A 25,610-nucleotide genomic window follows, 5' to 3' on the forward strand; every position below is an offset into this window, starting at 1 on the left:
ACACACACACACACACACACACACACACACACACAAATGTAGGTTAGATAAATAGATGAATTTAGATAATTTTAATTGGTGCTAAAAAACGGTTTGAAGAAGTGAAACTATCCTTCAAAGATATAGAAATTTTTTATTTTTTTCAATATATTTCGTAAACTAAATAAAATATAAAAAAATGTTTTATACAAAAGTTTTATAGAAAAATATTCTCTATTTAACTGTATCATTCATTTTTCGAAAAAAAAAAAATATTTTCAAAAATTCATTTTTTGTACCCTTTATGTAATATTATCTATCATGTTAAAATTCTGATTTTAATAAAACTTGGCATAAATGTAGATTAAATAAAGTCAATAATTTATAAAATTTTAGTTGATGCTAAAAGATGCTTTGAAAGGGTGAAACCACCCTTCAAAGATACAGAGGCTTTCGATTTTTTTAATATATTTCGTAAACTACATGAAGTATCAAAAAATGTTTCATAAAAAGTTTTATAGTAAAAATATCTTTATTTAATTATGCCAATTATTTAAAAAAAGAAATATTTTTAAGAATTCAATCTTTGTTCCCATATGAAAGAAGTATCTATTGCGTTATAATATTATAAGTTTATTATCAAGTTAAGATAAGTCATGTTATATTCTACGTATTCCTTATTCATAATTATATTAAAGCATAAGAAGGTATTTATTGTTCAATTATTAGCTCGACAGGTTTTCATGTATATATAACACCATTCTTACACATTTGTTACGTAAAATAAATAATATATCAATATTAAAATGATAATTGCATGATAGTTAGAAGCTATGTGATTATTCTTACATTGCACATACAGTTGTTACGTAAAAGAATGGTTTATCAATATAATAAAAATGAAATGTGTTATATATACATCAATTAGTACAGTAACTAATGTATACAATAGTAGACGGCTCTATTACAGCTCATCTACCATATTATGCGTGATTATTCATCAATTTTTTAAATTAATATCTCGAGATTTATTACGAATATCATAAAACGATATAGGACTTTCATGTTCACTTTAATCCTCTCGCGAAGTTTGAATGATCTAGGACATCCTGTACATATATACTGAATAAAAATGTCCATTTTGGACATGACTACATAGATTTTTAAATATTAATTAAAGAAGATTTGTGCATTATCACGCACAATCATGTAATAATTTTCTTTTATTAATAATTAAAAATCTACGTAATTATTTACAAAATAATGAAGGGCTTTTTTGTTCAATTTGACTTAATGTACAGGTACATAACAGCATATATCGCTACTACAGTTTATCTACCATATCGCGTGTTCATCAATCTTTTTTAATTAATATTCCGAAATTTATTGTGAATATCGTAAAATGGTATAGGACTTTTATGTTTATCTCAAATCGTTCTACGTTTCGATAAAAATTGATTCATGGAAACGTAATATTATTGTCCGCTTTTGCGCCAGATAGATGAATTGAACAGGGATTCACACAAAGAAAAAGTAAAAGATATAACGGAATACATGTTTTAAAAATTTATACAAGCAAGAGAATTTAAAATTACTATACATGACATTATAAATTTTCAACGATGGGCTTAGTGAGCGAAAATAACAGAGGATTTACAATCATTTAAAACTGATCATAAGACATTTTGGAATTTTAAAAAACATTTTGGAATTGTGTCAAGGAAAGTTATAAGATTTATCATGAAAACAATAGTACACAATGAAAAAGATATCGATTTTCAAAACAAATTTTTGCTTGCTGTCAAACCATACATTGCAAGAAATGGATCTGTTAGAGTGTTTAGTTCAGATTAGAGCAGTGTTAATTCTGAAATATGCTCTGGAAGAACTTTAGAAAAAGATGGAACAAAGATAGTAGAAAAAAATATTCAATCTATCTTATCTACATAGTTCTCTTATTTAACCCAGAATTTCTGTTAATGGACAATTGCTGTCACCTTTATTCATTGTTTTAAAGGAAAGATCTGAACCAATCATGTTAAGAAAAATATATTTAAAGTAAAAAGCTTATTTTTCATGGCTTCAAAATCTGGAAATCTGCGAAAACAGATTTTAAGCAAAATCTGTTAGCAATGTCTGTTGTTAGAAAGGTCACAGATTGCATACAAAATTTGTTTATCAGATGATGTTGATAAACTGATGTCAGTAATATTACAGAGTCTGCTGATAGAATCTAATGGCAGAAAGCGGCGCCTGTTGATAAAGAGCAGAAAGTGTATAGAATCCATTGATAGAATCTAATAACAGATTGGCGGTATAAACGCAGCAGATTCTGTAGTTTTGTAGGTTATTTAATTTAAATCAAATGGAATACGTATATTTTTAAATAGCCATTTAAACTGGTATGTGCAACTCTTGCATTTTTTATATTTGCATTTGTTTTTTCTATATTTCATTTTTGTCTTTTCTATTTTACAGAAAATGAATAATATGTGATGTAAAAACATAAAAAAGTATTCTTTATCGTTTACAACATGAAATTATATACTAAAGAATGAATACACTGAGTCCCAAAACGATAACAATATTTTTATGTATAATAATAACACGATAACAATAAGAGAAAAAGACCTATAAAGAGCCAACGTACAAATATAATAGTATGATCAAGATTAACTTAAACAAAAATAGTTAATACAATTCTCAAAGAGTGTGAGGAGATATTTATTTAAAGAACATTAATTTGAAAACCATACGCGGTTCGATTCTTCGTTAGATCCTGTTTAGTGATAATAAACAAAAGAAGAAAACTACTTAGAGAAATACATAAAAAGAATAAATAATCGTAAATAGTCGAATGCTAAAAAACGGTGGTGTAAGTCAACATCTAGTGAACGCGCGTCATTGGCGAGATAAAGAGACAAAAATTACAGGAAAAATACATAGTGTGTTTATAAAAACTCAACCGCTATAACAATGGTTTAGGCAAGAAATATGATTCAAACATTTGCAGACGCTAATCACCGACATGCTTAAATTGACGTAGCGAGTGAGGGTTAGTCTGAAGAGATGTCGAAAAAATAAAGCTAAAACTTGAAATATTGATATAAAACTAAAGGAGCAACGTCTAAGGATGTTAAATATTTTATAAAATGAAAATATGAATAAAATATATTACCTGAAACTAAGCAGCGGCTAAGTAGATGTCGCAGAAAATGATGTAATTAGGGTTTAAAAGATGTTAAATCAACCAATGCGACAATTAAATGCAAACTTGCTCAACGCGCACATCACATATGATGACAAGAGACGAAATAATGTTGTTGTATAAATCAAACATGTCGCACAGAATAAAAACATTATAAAGAGTTCAGAATCGCAAGATAATTATCCCCCAATATCGTTTTGGATATTTTAGCCATGTTTCTATTTTTTAATATAAATTATCTTAACAATTAATTTCTTAAAATAATTCGGTTTGTTACGTAAAATTTTGATGTTTAGTTGAAATCATGTAGGAGACGATGTTTCTGAACAACTGAAAGATTAGAGGATGATTTAGGACTTTCTTTTGTGTTCCGAAATATATGTACACAGTTTTTTTCCCGTTTGACCTACATATGTCGCATCGCAAATCAGGACATTGTAGTCTATATACTATATTTGTCTTTTTTTCTATAGGAAGTTTATTCTTGTGTACTTTAACGAGATTAATTTGTTCATATAAGTAAAAGATTTTAGTATACGATTTGTTAATAATCGAACCGTTTAGATATTGTTTCCAAATAAGGCACAGTAAAGAAATCGCATGATAATGCTGAGCCGCAGTTATTGTTACTGTTGTTAATGGTATTTGGACGGTTAAGTTTATGAAAAAGAGATGCAAGGCAATGATTAATAATATAAAAAGATCTAAGGGATATACATTAACTAAAGTTTAGATCTAAGGGATATATATTAACTAAAGTTTTTGTAACGAAATCCAAATTTTTGCGATGATACTTGGCATGATTTAGCAACACCGCTCTGTCAACCAAACCGCAAATAGTACTGGTCTTATGACATAATGGATGAAAGGATAAGAAATGTAGGTAACGTACTAAAAGGTATGTTTATGGAACTAATCAAAGATGATGCAACCCTGATCAAGATAAATTGTAGTGTCTAGAAAATTGATGCTGTTGTTAGTTCCAATCTCTATAGTGAACTGGAGGTGGCGGTGAGAAGAATTGAAGGTAGATAGAAGAACATCCGTAAATTCAGAGGGAATAGCTATAATAATGTTATCAACATATGTAAAATAAAAAGGAATAAATATCGGGATTTTCTCAAGAAACTTTTCTTCTAGATCCTGGAACACAATTTCAGCGATTGAGAATAAGGGAGGATCCATAGGGCTACTAAAAGTTTGTTGATAAAACTTTCCTCTAAATGTAAAATAAGTAGAGTTAATCACAAACAAAATTGCTGTAACAAATTCGTTTATAATGTCAACTTAATAAAACGTTATACCGAAATTGTCTTTAATCCCTTAGCTATTAATGACGGAAATATCCGCGGAAAAAAATAGTCCAAATTGTTGACGAAAATATCAACACATTTAAAACAAAATATTTATAACGGAGTAATTGGAACAGGACACTATATTTTTATATATTTGGAGTCGCTAAATTCAAATCCGAGGTTAAAATTAAGAAATTTGAGATGGCAGACTCAATATGGCGAATCGAAAATTTAAAAAATCATTCGATTTGCATAAAAATTAAAATTCAAAATTTTTGAAGTCGTTGATTTCAAATTCAAAATAAAAATTCATCTATTTAAAATTGCAAGTTCAATAGCATAGGAAAAATTTCAAAATGATTCATTTTACATACAAAATAATTTTGATTTTGTTAAAGCCGTTGATTCCGTTTCTAAAATAGAAATTTGTTAAATTGACCGATTTAATATTACGATTAAAAATTTAAAATATTGCTTAGTTGACATAAAAGTTGGTTTATAAAAATTTTTATAAAAACATTTTCACGTTTAAAATATAGATCTACAATTCAAGACTTCAATCCAATCTGACATTATCCGGTTACCCAATTATTCGGGTACAGGATAAATATGACTAATTCGGATTATCCGCGGATCTGCGGATTCGCGTATTTTATGAAATATACGAACAGTTGAAGCGTCGAATCCGGACCCGAATCTCTAAGTTTTCAGCGGAGTCAGTCAAACACGTCCGTAACAACTGAGATCATTTGACAATTAATAAATCGATATCTTTTATTTGCTATTACGACCTAACCTGAGACCAGACTGGACCTGAGAATGAGCTGAGAATGACAAAGAGCTGAACTCTTCAAGCTTCAGTAAAAATGATAGTGCCGAATCCGCTTTTATTCATTCTCACAACTTTATGAAATTAATTGAGCCAAATTACAAAGTGCCATGTAAATAAAAAACAGATTAATACTTGTTTATGACGATGAGCTCGCTTCGGTAAATATAAGCTCGCAAGCCGATAAGTATAAGAAATTGTTATCAATATATAGTAATCGTTTTTGATATTTTCAGATTTATGGTAGCTGAAGATTCGTATGATAGTAGGAATTGATTAATATTTCAGTATTATTTGGATAATATAAATGCGAGTGAGAAAACAATACGAAGAGAACTTTTACGAAATGTAAACGGTAGAAATGCAACAAAATAAAACTTACGATAATACTTCTTGCGTTTTATTGGTTTCTGCATAGAGTCGTTCTCGTATATCGCAATCGTATTTCCTTTATTCTTAATTGCGCGTGTCTCTTTGGCTTCGAAATTGTAATTCGACATCAAATCTTTAGGAGAAATAATGTATCACTCCTGGCTTGAGATCCGGTCTCAGATTAGGTCGTGACAGCAAATAAAAAATATTGATTTATTAATTGTCAAATGATTTCAATTGCTACGAACACGTTTGACCGGCTCCGCCGTAAACTTAGATTCGGTTCCAGATCCGACGCTTTAACTGTTCGTATATCTCATGATACGTGAATCCATTAATAACTTGAATAATACGGTTTTGAGGTATCAGCTCTGAACCGATCTCGGATATCCGAATAATCATTTATTCGAATATCTAGGAGCCGTATTTACTAACTATTTTACTGCAATTTTATTAGAAATACTAGTGTCAAAACATTAGCTGATGAATATATAAAACTTTTCAAATAATATCATTCATGACTCTAGAGTGTACTATATTGAGGTCGTTGAACTTTACACTTCATTTTCGTATTATTTTTAAATTTCTTTTATTTTTAATTTTTTTGTACTTTTAAAATATTTTCATGTTTTCTTTTTAAAATTTTATCTTTTTTTTTATTTTATAATTTTCTCGATTAAAATAAAATTTCGATCTTAAATTTTATTGTGTTAAATTGTATGGATCCAAAAATTCCTAAAACTCAACTTTCATACAAATTGAATAATTTTTCCGGCCGTTATTTGGATCCATCATTTTTATTTGAAACTTTTCTTTCGAATTCGAAATTACTGGCTTGGAGAACGTCTGAAAACCAATGTTTATACATTATGTATTAATTGATAATTATTAAAAAATTCTTGCCACTATATTGAATTCGCCATTTTTTAATAAAAAATTTGTACTTCGGATTTAGAAATAATTGAGAAAACCTCAATATGATTTTTTATGAGATTGGAGAATGAGTTTTTGGATGTTTAGTTTTCCATATTGAATTCGCCTTTTTAAATTTTAAAATTTTTACCTCAAATTGAGATTTAGTGAACCTCAAACACCTTAGAAAGTATCTTGTTTATAATTTAATTAACTTCATTGTCAAGATTATTTTGGACAAATATTTTATCATCCAACAGTTAAGAGGTTAATTAATGAATTTTCCTTATACAATTTGTTATGATATATTAAGAAATATTAATTGTACGAACTTTTTATTAAATATTATTGAACAGAATAATATCATAACATTTTATTAAACCACATGGAAAGCTTATGTAGTGCAACATCGATATAAAGTCATATGAATGAATATTAGTTCTCTTTATATTTCTATTAGGTTCATTAATTTCCTATCCATTATTCTAAGTATGGATGCCAATTGAAGCATTGAAAAAACTCCAGTTTTATTCAGAAATACTCCGAATTACGCGGAATAAGGTCATTTGACCAAGTAGATCTTCCAAAATTTTTTATATTAATATTTTTTCACGTATGTAGACACATATAATAGCAAACAGTGACTTAAAAATACCCTAAGGTTACTACCTGGCGATACGCCACACTCCATCTGAATTTATGTCATTTTTTTGAGGAATCTACTTTAACAAGCATGTGGTAACTGATTCCTGGAAACTCTTAAAATTTATTACGTTTTGGCCTCTGATGAATACTTTTTCTCGGAATGAAAACCATCCAATTCATAAGGGATAATGTTAACACAATTGACGAACTGTAATCGATTATGCGAATAAGTTAGCTTTGTTAACATAATTATCAATGTAATTTTTGCAATTTAGAAGTTAACGCGTCCTACATAAGTATAAATAATTAAGAAATATTATCTTATTCATAGCGATAAGACAAAAATATATATGTAAAACGGGAAAGTTTCATGAGAGAAAAGGAAAAGTAAGAAGGAAGGGAATTTTTTGAGAAAATTTACAAATGATCAAATAAAAAAATGATCAAATTTACAAATCATCAAACTTTTTTTATTGGGGACATGAATTGACTCATGTTTTATTACTCGAACATTATTTGCTGGCAACAAGCTTACTCGGATTTTATATGTACATTTCATACAATCCTGTGTTACGTTCGACGTAACTTTTCTTTATTTTGACTAAGCGCATTGGTTACCACCTGGAATGTGATAAACGTCCTAAGTGGTCAATGAACAATAGACAGATAAGAAGACATCAAAGCCCAATCATTGATTATTTCTCATATGTCATGAGAAGTATCTTTCCCCTCCCAAGTAGGAATCGTATACGTTTAGCCAATACGAAAAAATGGTCCGATATTGGGTTGATACCGAAAAGCGGATATCCGATTTTGGTACTGGCTTAGTACTGGGCCTAACATAAAAAAAACTGTATTATTGGTACTGGCTCCGTACTAAGGTTTGGTACTGGATAGTCGTACCATACGCGTACTGGGGCATTACCGAAAAGTGTTTGTTGTTTTCGGTACTGACCCAGTATTAAAAAAGCTTTATTATTGGTACTGACCCTGTTCGTAGAATCAGTACTGGATACTTAAGTAAAAATTGTATACAATCTGCCAATAGAGGATATTGGGCTAGTATTGTGCCGGTACCGAAAAACGGACGATACCAATGTCCTTTATGGAAAAACGGAAGAGGTCACTAACGCGAAACCTAAATAGCTCAATGGTAAGAACGCTTGACTGACAAGCGGAGGACTCGAGTTCGATTCTAGCCGTCGCCCCGAAGATATTTCCTCATATTACTATTAAAAATAGACATGTATAGGTACAAACGAGAGCAGCCCGGCCATAGTCTGATCTTTTTTTCCATACTATATAGTTGTGATATTAACAATTGTACAAATAATAAAAATTACTAGGAATCGATACTAGCCCAGTACTGGGAATAGGTACTTCCTCTGTGCTAGAAATCAATACTTTTTTTATACTGGTACAGTACTGATTTTCGGTACTGTGACAGTATTATTTTATGATACTGGCCCTTTTCTATCATCCCAGCATTACACCAATACTAAACCCGTATTGGCATCTGATACTATGCCAATAACGTTTACCATAAATCAGTATAAATTGGGTCACTTTGATGCCAGTAGTAAATTCCTACTTGGGCTTCTACGAAAAAGGTAGGGAGAACTCATGTGGGGATATCTCACCATCTGCCCATAAAAGGCAGCTGCAACTACCGACAAATTAATGAATATATTGATCGACACTCAGAAAACATTTCTCATATTCTCAGAAACATTGATTTAGAACTTTTGATCAAATACATAACAAATACATAACCATTCAAAATTTAACACATATAGTTCATTGTATAGATTAAAAGGTTTTTTTTTCTAACAAACATTCTCCAAGTGATTTATCATTTTTAAGCGTCGTGTTACACCTTATACTCGTATTCCCAAACGTCGATTTACAAACCTCTTCAGTCCGATCCATGGTTTCTCAGTCCTCCTCCGACTATCGAACAGTTCAGATTTTATTCAATTTAATTGAAATATTTAAGGAGAAATCCAAACTGTAAGTAAAGTTACAATTTTACTTTATTTTTTTAAATTCTCACACACATATACATATGCACATTTACAATCACACAAATTAGTCCATCCTAGGGTAAATTGGTTAAATCCATTGACCCAAAAAGGACAAACTTTAACATCAAAATCGTTTAAAACGTGATACTTGATATTGTGCAAAATAGCCAATAAAAAATAATATACGTTAACTAATGCATAAAATAATCAACAGTGTATTAAGATGACGATTTATAACTTTTATAATATTATTTATATCGTCAGTATATCTCTCTGTAAATTAGATAATATAGTATTTGCATACGCGAGTATCGGTCCTTATATTCTTTCCAGGAAGTAATTATAAGTTATTGCTACAATTCTAAACAGAATCGTAAGTTTCGTAACTTGTTCTCGTAATAATTGCAAGTACTTATGAATAGATCTACAATTCTATGCGTATCATATATTGTATACTTATAGATATCGTAAATTATGTGAAATCATAGATATTTATGAGTGATCGTATGCTATACGGTACGTATAGAATTGTAGATCTATTCATAAGTTCTTACGAATTTTACGAGAGCAAGTAAAGAATATTACGATTCTATTTAGAATTGCAGCATATATTCGGATAGCTACGTGTATTTTTATCCGTGCTCCGAATTTTTATTCGCGTGATTAATTTGCAGACCATAGCCGATATTTGAGCGCTGATATGAAAAATACGATGCGATGCTATGATCTATGCGTATGAAAAGCGTGATGAAATGGAACTCCGCGAAATACTGTTAGCACGATATTGATGAGATACGGTCTCCCACGCGCTTACACTATCAAATTGCCAATAAGTTTTCGTTCTAGTTTCTCATCGACATCGGAGTCACCCTGTGTATTTTCTGTTGTTCCTTTACGTTCCTACTAACCAGTCGCATTAATCTTAATTTGGTTTAGACGATTCGGAGCATAACGGCGGCATCGTACATCAAAACTTCTCGACTCGGCATCGAGCCATTCTAGAGACCTCCTTGACCTTCTCAATTTGACGTGACCTCTTTATTCTGTTATGAAAAAATGAGGCTCGCTGGAGAATTTTTGCGTTGGAAAGATAGATGGTTTCCGGTTATTAATGTTGCGATCTATCTTGCATTCCAAATCGAGATGCAAGTCGGATGTAAAAGTGCATCGTGTCACTCTTTAGGCGAGGATTGAAAACTTATTGCAATTGATAAAATATACAATACATTTAAAGGAGACTTACAGGAAAAAAATCAAAAAAGTTTACATCAATGTGACTCAATTTTAGAGGTTTGTGATAAACAAATTATAAAAGATATATAATTTTATAATTAATATGTAATAATTTAATGTTATATTATTATAATATTATATAATATATAATATATAATATATAATATATAATATATAATATATAATATATAATATATAATATATAATATATAATATATAATATTATATAATATCATAAAATAGCTGCGCGCTGTTAAAAGCCAACCCAAGAAAAATAATGTTTAATAATTCTCGTACTTTATTATTTTTCTTCCGCGCGTATCAATACACACATACACACACACACACACACAGGGTGTCTGAAAATTTTTTATATATCCATAGTATGCAGGTAGAATGAGTCAAAATAAGATATATATTACTATTACTATTTTTACTAGTACTATTTTGTAATTTTCGTAATATTTATTCCGTAATTAATTATAACGTACGAGCCAATGAGTGCATGGGAAGCAATGAGACGGGCACTGTAAAGATGTCTAGGATGACTGTCAATGTATAAAAAAATGGCTTACTTCTGACGATTTCTTAGTAACAGTTGATTTCGAGTGGCGGAGTAACAAATAATGTATGACACATGGCCGCGTGCCAAAAAATTATAAATGAGCAGGCGCTATCATTTCCTCATCATTTTACGATAGATAGCATAATATGTCTTTTTAATAGTGGTGTCCCCAATAGGCCTGATCCATTCATTCAAAGTGCCGTCCTCTCTCTCGTAAACAGAGTTCGGCCTTTCGAATAAAATTGCGCGTTGCACGATGAGCCATTTTCGGCGTAATTGAAGGCTGCAACAATAACTTCACGTATTTCGCTTTCTCTACTATTACGTCAATGCTCCACTAGATATTTAATATATCACCGTACAAAAAATCTAGAACATTGAATCCTTCCTGGTCACTTAGGATGTACAGCACCCCAAGCAATTTTCAAATTACGCGCCCTTAAACATTAAAAATAAGGTCAGTGGTGCCACCGGCCGTTAGTCAAGACTCTCAACTATATGTTTAAATATTTTGGTTGGCTCGGCGTCAGTGTGTTTCCAACAGTCCGTAGAGCAAGAACGGGGTGTAGTGCACCCCACTGCAAAATAACTTTTTTTTAAGACCCATTTATAAATAATTTTTTCCAAAAAGTACATTGAGCATTAAAATTTTTAAGAACCTTTTAGACCTTAATATTATTATTTGAATATTTGGCGAATTTAAAAAAAAAAAATTCATTTTTCTAAAATTCTTAATTTAACGCTAAATTTAAATATATGATTTTTTTTGTTTTTTTTTTTTAACTGTTGGAACATGTTTTTATGGCCTTCAAAAATATGTCAACACCACTAAATAATTTAAAAATGTGATCTGATTAAAATGGCAACAAAATGCGATCTGATTAAAATGGCAACAAAATGCGATCTGATTAAAATGGCGAAAATGACGTTGGAGTATGCCACACCGCATGTAACCAACTTGTTACGATTAGGAAGTGTGACTAGGAAGGATTAAGTCTGGCAATCGTGTTAGTCAGATGGTAGGACCGTCACCCCTATCCACTTACCTGAATAACGCACGTTTAGCACATTACGTACTTTCCGGCGCAGAAACTCCGTCGAGCTGGAAAATTAGCTGTTTCCGTACGTGAATGGACACACTGGCGAGAAGGAAATTAGATTTGGTTTCCGAGTTTGAGTCGTGTGGATTCTTCTTTGTTTGATTCCGATGTCTTGCGAACATTTCCGGGAGGAACGGCTCGATGCATCGGATCGTTCCTCCCTGAAATGTTCGCGGAATCAAACAAAGAAGAATCCACGCGGCTCAAACCCGGAAACCAAATCTAATATGCATGGACATCGCAAAAGTCTAAAATATCAAATGAAGTATTGGAAAGTCAATAATAACATTTTCACAAAAATTAACCCATCTATTCATCGCTGTGCACCTCTCAGCAGCAGCTGTTGCATACGCTGATAAGGATACGGATGCAAAGCATTCACACGTAAAATGTGATATACCGCGTACCGCGACAGTTCACGTGCTGTACGCTCGTCCCAGAATCTTCGCCAAATCTGTTCAAGATTTTTCGTCTTGAACGCGAAGACGCACTAAGATGCACCAGATGTTTTGTGGTTATGCACCAAACACCCACTCTTACGTAATTTTTGCACTGTAAGTAAAATCGCTCGAGCTGATAGATGTCGCGTACTTCTGCGTAAATTCGAGCTGCGACACGTGCTGTTTCGCCCATTAGCTCGTGGAACTAATAATAATCATGTCAGTATACTCCTGTGGAATGAATCGCATTTTTGTGTACCACGGTAATGTATCACGCATTTACAATTATTTCATGCGACTATAGATGTCGTGTTAGTCGGATACACAAAGCTGAGCAAAAAGAAGACTCATAAACAAAAGCTCGCCACTGCTTAATCGCCTTTTGTCTATGTCTATCTTCTTTTTACCTGGCTTCGTGTATTCGACGGATGCAGTCGCGTGAAATATAATTGTAAACGAGTGATGTGTGTGTGTGTGTATGTGTGTGTGCACTTTATCGTGACAAAATTGCGATTTACTCCACAGGAATATACTGACATTATTATTGTCTACGGGCTAAGCGGGCAAAAATGTGCGTGTCGCGCAGCTCGTATTTACGCGAACCGATTTCTCAGACGTGCGCGAGTGATCCGTCGGCCCGAGCGATTTTACATGAAGTGCAAACATTATGTGAGCACGGGTGTTTGGTGCATAACCATAGAGCACCTAAATCATTAACGCATCTTTGTGTTCAAGACGCGTTCAAGAACATTCAAGACGAGAAGCGAATCTTGAATAGTGGTTTAATCCCCGGGCCAATTTTTTTTTTCGTTTTATTGTCGTTTTTTTTCACTCAAATTATAAGACAAGGATACAATGAACGCAAAAGTACGAGAAAGGAATATATTAAACATGACTATAAATGACAAAACATTAAAAAATATGTTATGAAATTATGTTAAAATTAAAATTATGTTAATCTCCTTTTATTTATGTAAACCTCGATCTGACCTTGGCGGCGTCACCCAAGGTCAAACCAATGTTACCTTATGTCCTCCATGGAACCATATAACTTTTGTTTGAAATATTTTTCCGTATTTTTTGTACATTTTGAGATATTTCGGTGTGAAAGTTAAAATGGGACACCCTGTATATCTACATAATATTTTTTAATGTAAATCATAATGAAATTAATCATGTACATTCCCAGCAAATACGATATTACATGTAAAAATATTATATGTTAGTTATAATTTCCTACTCAACAATGTAACTGTTATATAATATACGTGTTATATAACAGTTACATTGTTGGGTAAGAAATTGCAATTAACATGTACGTTACATGTAACGTTATGTTTGCTGGATATATCTTCACGATTTTTTGTACTTCAGATGTTCTCATTATTTATGTATGTATTACTCTGTGCTTCATACTTTCCAAGTTCGAATTTGTTTTTATTTATATTAGCCTGACTCTGGAATATGAAGCATTTATTCATTTGCATTGTCAAAATATTAGGAATATCCAATACGACAAAATACTTTATTGTTGGGTTATTATCCCGAATATATACAGCATCTATTTTTAGAAAACGATTTTTTTAAGTGAAAGAATACGAAGCACATAGAATAACAAAAGCAAAACATTTGCAAAACAAAAAAGTAATAACTGGCCTTATTTACTATAGTATTGCGTGTATATAACAGAAAAAAACATAGATTCGATTCACATGATATTCATGAAATTTGTGAAAGAAAATTATTTTTGGTAAAACTATTTGCAAATAAATTAATTCATGATAAATTCATAATAAATTGTATTAAAAAACCAATGTGTTTATTTTTGCTTATGAGTAATATATTAAGAATGAGAAGGAAAAGTCTACATACATATATGTTGAAAAGTTTCAAAATATTTCTTAAAGAAACAAAGTTGGCACAAAAATACGTCGATGAAAAAGAACTATAAAATAATGATTCAGCCGGGATTGTAAAAAAAAAAAGAAAAAATGTAACTTCAAATCTGTTTAAAGATTATATTTCTACAAAGATTTATTTCTCTTGCTATATGAAGCTCAACAACTTTTTTGCGTTTTTTCTTTATTACTTTTAAACCTTGCATATGATTGTAAGAAATTTTAGTATAACCAAAAATAATAGAAATATTATTTCAAAGTTTTAAAATGCGTTTTGAAAATAAATTTGAACACATTTTATTATACACATGAAGAAACCAAAAGTGAATTTAATGCAAATAACGATTAAAAAAAATCGTTTAATCGGAAATATATATATATATATATATATATATATATATATATATCCGTTAAATAATTTAAATTAAAAAAATTTTGTTTCAATTATTTTTTAAATGTAATGATTTCTGTGCAATGCAATATTGTTTTATAAAAGATATACTGTTTTCACAAAATGAATTAGATAATTTCGCAAGTTAGAGTTATATTACGAAAGATACAGTATTATATCTCAGGGCTCTATGAAAATAATCAATTTTTCATATAGTTTATATTTGTTGAAGTTTTATGATATTGGGATATCTTCTTCGACCATCGATATTGTGTAACAATATTAGTGTTGTATCTCTCATATAATTTCTCATATAGATTATTTTTGTTTATAGTCGCAGCTAATAATTTTTTATTATTACACCAGCCTGTACTGTAAGCGAAAGTTATAATTTACAATTTGAAATATAATTTTTGATGAATGATATTTAAAAATAAATAAGCAAATACCTAACAATATAAATATATATTTACTGTCTTGATCGTTCTGTTTGATATGTATTCCGTACAATAGAATCGTCAAATTGTCCGTGTTTTTTTTTATGAACGACGAGCTTTTTCTTCTTAGCCTCCATCCTGACATTGATATAAGCAATTTGACAAAAAAAATATATGAAACATATAATTTTATATGCATGAAACATATATTTGAATACATATAGTGAAACATATAGTACATATAGTACATATAGTTCGTAATAGAAATAATTACTGTATATTCAAACACATTTGTTTTACAGATAGAAAAATGTTATCTAAAAAAGTAATAACATTCATAATTTATTTTTCATTTCATATATTACAAACATAATATTACAACAAGATACCTGTATAAAAATACTTCATTCTACAAAAAGTGCTATGTAAAATGAAATACGAAGAACGTAGCACGTATGGTGATTATAGAAGAACCAAAACAACATATTTTTCAGCGATAGACTCAATAATGCTGAAATCTGAGCTCTCTTCAATTTTAATTGTCCAGCATGGTATTAAATAACATTTAGCTTTTATTTTATTAATAGATACAATACTAAAATTGTTACACTATGCGGAGCATTTAAACATAATGGACAAATGGACAAAGAGAGATGAAGAGCGGACACCGATATCATAAAAATCTTTAACAATTAAAAATTTTTTTATCATCAAATAATATAAATTATCCAGTTGAAATATATTGTATATAATGTACACTAATGAGTCGCGAAGAATACAGCATGTATTGCATAAGGAATTAATATTTATAAAGATAAAACTCGTTTGCAGCTTCTGTTGAAAACCGTGCATTAGAAGTCCTAAAAGCAAAGGATTTTTGTTATGTCTTCTATAAACTTTAATTGTATTAGCAGCACAACGCAAAATGTAAGTTTCTCTCTTTTTTCTTTCTCGGTTTATCTGTAGGCTAATTGTTGTAGAGGAGTATGAGGTTTTCTTAAATATTTTCTGAAGAACGACATATTATTTCCATAAGAAAAACTTGAGAAAAAATCTAGAGCAACTAGTTATTCAACATCTTTTACTAAATGTAATAACGCATGAACGTTGTACGAGAGAAAAGTGTGTTTATAAAATTGAGGATATTTTTCTATAAACGTGTCAAGAGCAAGCTTTACAAAATGCAATAATATTTATGAAGTCGATGAGTCACATACTGTATGCATGAAGAATTAAAAAAATGCAGATAACCTTTCTCTTCCATAATGCCTTGTGAAGCTACTGATCTAATATACAAAATAAATGATTTTCAAATCCCTCACACCGATAATAAAATAGAAAAAATTAAATGATTTAATTTTTATAACTTATTCTCATAGCATTCTAATGAAAAAGATTAAGGGGCTGGATGTTTGCACTATTGAAATACTCACTACCCAGATAACCAAGTGTGATTGAGTATTTTGAGCAAAATGATGTACAGTACTTTTGCTATGTGTTTGTTTTATATTTACGTTTGCTGATATTGAAATAGAACGCGTTACTGAATGCAATAACATGAATATTCATACAAGCAATCGGATAACCAAATTTCAAGAGCAAACAGTCAGTGACACTGGTACGTTATGTTGTTAACATCATGACATGACATGACAATAACTCATAATTCTATTCGGTTTCGAATAGTTAACAGAAAGGTACTATTGGCAAAAATACAAGTCAGTAGTTTCATTTATAAAGTTGTCTACCTTATAAAAAAGTATTACTGGTTGGTAATAAATTGCTCTGTAGTTTTATCACTAGTGGCAAATGATTTTAAGTATTTAAATTACAAAGTTATTAATGTTACAGGGTAATTCAGTGATTATAATGATAATGATAATTATTTTTTATAATGATGTATTACTAAAATAATGATGTATTATTTTTTCTGATAAAGTATTGATATGAATTATGATTTCTTAATAATGAGATAGATAAAGCATCAATTTTCTTATGATTAGTATGAATTGTTTCATATCTTATATTTTTTAAACTAACTTATTATTTGTTTTAGTTCGTTATAATGTTTAGTCAAAATCTAAAAGCAATCATGTCGTTAATTGTTACATTAGAACAATATTAGTCGCACTTCGATTATTGTTGCGTCGTTTGCATAATTTGTCAATAAATATGTCATTAAAATATGTTTGAATGATATTAGAGCATATTATAAGTACAATATTCTTACAGAGAAATATTACTAGTAATTATTAGAGAAACAGTAGGGATTAATTACTTCTCAGTAATTCGGTAATTACTTGACGAGTTATTATATACGGTACATTTTCTGTTAAATTTCCACAAATTGACTTATTAGAATGGAATAATCTAATGTTTGATTATTTTGTTTAAATAATAAACAATTTCATATCTTGCGTCGCTACGTGGTTTCGATCTTGTAGCGGTCACTCTCCTCTTCCTCATATCGCGTTATCCGTTGCTTAACTTGAATAATTGAACTGAAACTCATGTGCCAATGAGCTGTGACGATATTCTATTGAATTATAATTATATGTTCTTGTATCGTTCAAACAACATATATTTATGTTTAAATAATTTAATGAAATATTTATTGAAATGATACAAATGATACAAACGACGCAACGACAATCAAAATGCAACTGATATAATGTATTCGATTGTTATAATGTATATCAGCGAACACGATTAACGATATAATTGTTCTTAGATTTTCAATTAAACATTATAACAAAAAAAAATTATAAAAAAAAACATTATAACTTAAATATAAATATATAAATACTATAATAAATATATAAATAAATAATAACAAATATATAAATATTAAATAATTATTATACAATAATATACATAATACAATAATAATACATGATTTCTTAAGGACAGATTCCTAAGATAATTTGAATAAAAAAATCCTAATGCGAAAGTGTCGAGGCTATAATATTTTTCAAATTATAAACGATTAAAGTTGACTAATTATACTGGTTAAAGTACGTGCGCTTAGATACGGTACAATACAAAATGCATGCACATATCGTCCTTTTTTCAAATATTGATACGGAAGTTCCATAAATACAACAACATATGTAATAATAACCTACCTTTCTCCTATCATTTAAATAAACATATTGCAAATAATAACAATTTCGTCAAAATGTTATAAATAAAATATCATAATACATTTATAAGAATCAATAAGCTGTCACACATTTGACGTTTCTTTCAGAAACTACAACTAATTTCATATCTTATGCAAATTCTCACTTATGTGCATGCATCTGTATCATTGTGTGTTGTACCGTACCAGAGCGCGCGTACTTTAGCCAATATAATTGGTCAACTTTAATCGTTTATAATTTGAAAAGTATTATTAGTTTCGACATTTTTGCATTAGAATTTTTTTTTTCAAATTACCTCAGGAATCCGTCCTTAAGAGATAATGCGGTAATGGCGGAACCCTGTATACAATAACAATTCTATATAATAATATATATCAGTACTTCATCAGAAGAATCTAATAATACATTAATGATTATCACTAACGTCCTAATCACTGAATTACTCTGTAGCATTAGTAATTTAGTACTCAAAATCATTTGCTACTGGTAATAAAACTACTGAGCAATAGTAATTTATTACTCAGTAATATTTTTTTGTAAGGGAATACTTTTTTGTAAGAAAGGATTGAAACCACGCAGCGACGCACAAAATATGAAATACGTTTTTTTATTATTTAAACAAAGTAATCAAGCATTAGATTGTCTGGACCATTTTAATAGGTCAATTTGTGGAAATTACAAAAAACGTATCATATATAATAAGTAATTTGCCAAATAATTACTGAATCACTGAGAAGTAATTAATCACTACTATTTCTTTAGTAACTACCAGTAATAGTTTTCTGTAAGAGCTGTAATTTACTCATCTTTGTCTCTTTCATACCAATTAGCAATGTCGCACAGTATTCGAAATAAAGAGCTATGATAGTAGCTATGATATGCAAAATAATCATATATTTTGCAAATATTAAAATATTCCTATCTATTCTATTTTTAAAAAAATTATTTTTTCGTATTTTTTTAGCACAATGATCTAATTTGAACCTATTATCGATAATAACGCCTAAATATTTAATTTTTTTCCATTTGTTCTAATATAGCTCTATTTATGTATTATAATATATTTTTTTCTTTGATCTCTTTTCTTATATTTCTTATTGTGTATTTTGTTTTATTTGTAATTTTAATTTATTCACATTCACCCACTTTTGTACTCTAGTAAACATGTTCAACTTTTTTTTCAATTCCTCGCAGTTTTCCCTTCTGCATAAACTATTATATTATCCAAAAATTTGTAAGTTGTTAAATTAACATTCCGAATTTGTTTGTTAACCGTTATAATTTGTGATATAGTGCGTCAAATTGCTGAATAGTTTTCTTTGAAATATAGTTGTCTTCATTTTTATCGTATATTTGACGCTAAGAAGTTGAATATTTGTATATTTGAATACGCTAAGAAGTTGAATATTTGTATTTGTTGAATTATTATGTATATTTTCTTAGAAAATGATTTCGTTATTTTCATTGATTTTCGATTTATATCCTTGTGAAAATCAGATATATATTTTTTTATTTACGCATGCGTGTTGCATTATTATTTGTCACGTTATTAATTAAAACTCAGTGATTTTTGTCGAAAATCGATCATTGCGATAAAATCTTGAAATAAACAGCGTTGTAGGTCGTGAATAAAGCATTACGAGCATTCTCTTTAAAAGTTCATTCTCTATTTCCACCTAATCTCTCTGGGAGAAATCGCCTCGTGTCTTCCATTGCGTCATGAATCTCTCGCTACCTCCCTGTGGAATAGTGAAGAATTACCCTCATTCTTATCCACGTACGCCACTTTGCGGACTAATGATTCCTCGAAAATTTCCGGTTAGGAGGATGAAGAACGAGAAATAAACTCGTATGTTGATGGGCGTAATGAAACGTACATGTATATGGCAAATATACACGATCGTTATCGTGCAATCCTCATCGTTAATTTCGAAGTTATTTTCTTTTTTCAGACTGTGTCAAGTTGTATCATTAGTATCGTTTCTTTTTATCAAGTTCCGTTACGAAAATATAATTTAGATAAGAAAAGAGATAAACGAGTATTTTTAGTAGATTAAAAATATAATCACATAATACGCTTAGCTTATTTGTATTATGAAATATATGTCAGAGAAGCTAAAGAAAGATAGATAATATGAATATTTCATAGTGAGATTATCTCGGGTGTATGTGTATATTTGGTTTGTATGTGTTCTTTAAATACAGAGTGTCTGATAATTTACATAACTTTCGTGACCGCATTAAACAGAACAAAAAAGTCTTTTACTATTTGTGATTTCCGCTATACTAAGAAATTAATTAAAGGTGGAGTTTTATATTTGTTAAGCTAGAAATTTATTAAGCTATATTTGTTAAGCTAGAATTTTATATTTGTTTAGAAAAGGATTCAACATCTGAAGTTTGTGTATAGTTATGCGCGTTACGTTCAATCAATTTTTTAAAATTAATAACTAAACATTTACGTAGTCATTGAGAAAATGGTAGAGGCTTTTTTTGTTCAGTTTGACCTAATATACAAACATACAGCAGCAGACGTCACCATCACAACTCATCTACCATATGGCGTGTAATTATTTACGAATCTTCTTTGATTAATGACTCAAAATTTAACGTGGTTGAAAATGATAGAGAAATTTTTTGTTCAGTTTGACGTATTCTACCTATATACCACGGTTCCTCTGTGAGTTACCAGACATCCTGTATGTATAAAGAGTTCAGGATTATTTTTTCCGAACTGATTTAAAATTGGTAAAAACAAATGGTATTTACTCATTATCCTTATATCAAGTTAAAAAAAATATTTTCTTGTGCTTCCCCTTTTTGGGGGTTTTTGGGATATGCGTGTTTATCGAAATTTTTTTATAGGAAAGGTATGTTTTGACTTCAAATTTGAGAAGAAAACAGAAAAACAAAATTTTCTTACTTATAGATTTTTTTAAATAGGGCGACCAAACGCCCATTGATATTTAGCCTGATTTTCTGTATCTTGAAAATGCCTAATATTTTTATACATCATGAAATTTTAGGGCAAGCAGATTCCATGTAACTTTTATATACGGGAGACCAATTAGTGGTCTAATAATGGCTCTAAAAATACCAAAATCAACAAATGTCTTGTCGTCCAGCTGTTCTAGTCGGCAGACGACAATATAGTCTGCTGTCCTGGCTAGTCAATTTTGAACAAGTCTGTTCACATATGACAACTCAGAACTTTGAACTTAGTGGCTCGCGCACAATCGAGTTCTGTTAAAGTTCAAATCAAAACGTGGTGTTGTCATCTATTGGTTTTGGTACTTTTGAAGCTATTTTTGGTTTACTAATTGGTTCTCTGCTTATGAGAAAGTTACATAGTTGGAATCAGCTTGCCGTAAATTTTTATAATATGTAAAAATATTGAACATTTTCGAGGTACAAAAAATCAGGTTAAACTTGGCCGCTCTTTTTCTTTTTGAATCTAATGTCGAAATATATATCCTTGATATATCTCTTAATATACACATAAGAAAATTTCGGTAAGCAGCCATACCTTTCCCCTTAAAGATCGGGTTGGTTTCTTTCAGTAAGTCGATTTAAAGAGATAACTCATTTGTTTTTATCAAATTCAAATCATTTGGAAAAAAAATCCTCTGAGAAAGTGCTCCCGAACACTGTATATGTGGAAGATGTTAATTCTCAATTTCATAAACTTATGAAATAAATAATTCTTCTCTTTTCTTTTATTTCAGATTCTACTGGGACCTCTGCATGCTCCTCCTATTGGTAGCTAATCTGATAATTCTGCCAGTCGCCATTAGTTTTTTCAATGACGACCTAAGCACTAGATGGATAGCCTTCAACTGCCTTTCCGACACGATATTTCTTATAGACATCGTCGTCAACTTCAGGACGGGTAAGTGATTTATGTAACTAACTGATTTGCTATGAAACTTCATGATAAATTTCATTGGAATCTATAATGAAACGCTATGTATTTGCGTACATATACTGATCGGCAATGAAGCGCAGAGAATCGCTTGCAATGAATTTGCAAGAGGAGAAATACTGTTCCTTCACTCTCCGTAAACTCGTTCATCAGTTGGTTGGTCGGACGGCCAACCGAAATTATTGCCAGTTATAAAGATCTTTAGTATGCGTAACATGAATTATCAATTTCTATGCTGGCAGTGAATATTGAAACGTGACTCGTGTGTAGCAATCAACTGATTGCAGCAGATGCTCCATGTAGTACCTACGTCTGACGTAACATTGCGTCGCTCCTGCTTACTTCCTGTATCAGATTCGTCATAGGCAAACTATTTTTGCTAATAACTTAAAAAATAAACCTCGGACAAAGTTTTGCAAGATAAAAAGTTGCCTTAGAATTTTGTCAGAATTTCATATTTTTAAGATAAAAGGTTATTTTAAATTACCATTTTAAATACTAATAAACGAGGTACTTATAAATCAGTATTGGAAATGTTTCATGTAGCAACAGGTGTAAGATCAAAAATTCAAACGTTGAAACATCTGATATTAGTATTTTTAAACAATCGTCACAACACGATAGTAAACTTTTTCGTTTAGTTATTTCTGAAAACAAATAGGACAAATTAAAACTGGTAGTTAAATAATATAATAATTGACGTTTCTTAAAATTAAAGTCTGGCTAGTAGTTTAACGTCTTTGCTTTTAAAACAGGGGACACGAACTTTTGCGTTAAAAAATGCGACAGTATTCCTAAGACATAATGCAAAATGTTTTGTTAGATTTGATACTATATGTAAGAACGCTATATTGATTGTATTGTTCTTGTATTTTTCCTTTAAAAAAATTATATTGCTTTTGAATCAGAATATCTTATTATAAATGCGTAATATAAAACCATTCATAATAAGAAATATGTTGAAACATTTAACTATAATTATATCATAATTATATCAGCATGATATAAATAATATATATGTATTATACGTGATTATTGTTATCGTAAATAGTCTTTTCTTTTAAAATATCTAATAGTCTTTTTCATTTAAAATATTGCATTTTTTGTATTCCCCCTTTTTCTCTGTCTTTTTCTCCCCACCCCCTTCTTTCTGGCTTGTTACAAATGAGAAAGTGAGAAGTGTATAAAGCGCGCACTGATACAATGACAATAAATATAAAATATGTTCGAAGCAGCTGCTGATTTATCTCAAATATTTATACTTTTCCTTTATTTAAAAGATGTCGTTTAGATACGCAATGTCTTTTGAAGGGGTAAATAATGCTCAGAAAAAATTAATTCTTTTAGAGACATTGGCTCCGTCCAGAACTTTTTAGAAACTGCTTGTGAGTACACTCACAAAGGAAGATTCTGAAATGTTTAATTAATTCTGAGTTTCAATTAGTATAGAATTGTAGAGGATCTAAGGCCGAGTTCCACAACTTCCAGTTAATTTAACTGGCTGGTTATTTTATTGGACTTGACCAATTGCATTTAACACATTTAACACATTTGACATTAAGAAAAGTTAATCAGAATTAACCAATCACTATTGGGACTTAACTGTTAAAATTAAACGGATATTGTGAAACTTGGCCTAAATAACACAAATTTCTGTTCCCACACCTACCTTTACGTTGCTATTTTTTACGTTAAAAGAAAATAACATGTAGAATTCATAATTTTCATTAATTTATTAAAATAAAAGGAATAATTTCCTTTGCTAACTTTTAATCGAAAATATTGACAGAAATTAATTTCTACGTAAACATTAAAAGTAAAATAAAGATAATTTTATTTTTCATCTATATTCTAACTTGAGGTACTGTAAAAAATATGAAATGGCTACTAACTTGTATTTGTGCCCTTTACATCATTATTCAGGAACGCTGGCTAGAAACGTGTTTATTAAAATAAGCTGATATTAAAACTGCTAAATTTTTAAGTAAACATTTAAATAATTAAAATAAACAATAATTTAATTTAAAAAATACAAGTCATGAAACAAGTTAAATCCATCATGAAAAGTTTTATAATTATTATTTTCGTTATCAAAATATGTATTTAAATTATATTTTTACGCAAAAAAGTAAATGTTACTTCTCAAATACTCTTACAATATTCGATTTAAATGTAATATCGCTGACGAGTTTATTATATCCTTAATTACCAAATGTTCTAGAATTATCTTAAACATGTCTATGATGTTTTGAGGAGTATCCCAAAGTTTTTTTAGTACATCCAGGATGGAGTTTCAGGATGTTTTACTAAAATGTTTATCTAAGAAATATATATTGAACATCGTTTACGATTAAGTTAAGCACATATTTGATTGATTTCTTTATGTATACAAATTATTCTATATTATTTTTATTTAATTTTTTAAATATATAATTTAAAAATAGTTATGGGCCGGAACTCTAATTAAAACCTATCTTCGGAAATATTGTAGAATTACCGGGAAATGCTGAAAAGTTGACTGGAACTGCTAGCACCCCGGACTTTACTGTTGAATGAGGTACCATCGCTTGGAATAAAAAAAATTATGGAAAAATAGTTCCGAGCTCCGAGATTCTCGATAAAACCTATCAGGAACCTATAGAACTCTTTTAGGGAATTATAATATTGAATGTCTGAATCGACTCTTTTTGAACGAGGCTAATATGAAAATTCAAAAATTATATAAAAATAATATAACTATTGTTATATCATGTCAGGAACTATAGAACTTTTCTGAAATTATAAAATTGTGTATGAAGTGGTTGAAACCATTTTTACCGGATATTAAGGTACGGGAAGTTAGTTTATATTTTTGTTCTTCGGTTTTTATAATTATTTCGGAATTATTGAAATAACTTATCATGAATTGTAGAACTATTGTGGGTGTAAGTAGAACTCGCATAAAAACTTGTGGTGCCAAAAGTTGAGGTACCAATATTTGCTACAAATGCCTTCAGTTTATGAGAATCTGCGAATTCAATATAGCGTAATTGTTGAATCTGATCAATATTGTATCGACTCATTTAGTATTTTTAATGCGCTTGTCATCGTTCTGCACAGCTTTGACAACAGAACTACTGTGTATAATTCAATTCAAAGTAATGTGATTTGAGTGAAGCTATACGCGTTTTGAAGCAAATAAGTCATATTGTGGTGTGATGTTCTTTATTGGTGGTAT

At 29.9% G+C, this 25,610-nt stretch overlaps 1 protein-coding gene across 9 annotated transcripts in view; it reads left to right on the forward strand.

Moving 5' to 3' along the window:
- Positions 1 to 25,610, forward strand: part of LOC116849243 (potassium/sodium hyperpolarization-activated cyclic nucleotide-gated channel 2) — a 391,135-nt gene that overhangs the window by 125,682 nt on the left and 239,843 nt on the right. For all 9 annotated transcript variants that reach the window (XM_032826194.1, XM_032826189.1, XM_032826185.1 and 6 more), the window contains exon 3: positions 22,197 to 22,360. In XM_032826194.1, the coding sequence (XP_032682085.1) occupies positions 22,197 to 22,360 (164 nt within the window). The remainder of the gene's footprint in view (positions 1 to 22,196; positions 22,361 to 25,610) is intronic.

The sequence above is a fragment of the Odontomachus brunneus genome, unplaced genomic scaffold (genome assembly GCF_010583005.1).
Source record: "Odontomachus brunneus isolate Ranch 3 - 2012 unplaced genomic scaffold, Obru_v1 Obru_scaffold_109, whole genome shotgun sequence".
Lineage (NCBI taxonomy): Eukaryota > Metazoa > Arthropoda > Insecta > Hymenoptera > Formicidae > Odontomachus > Odontomachus brunneus.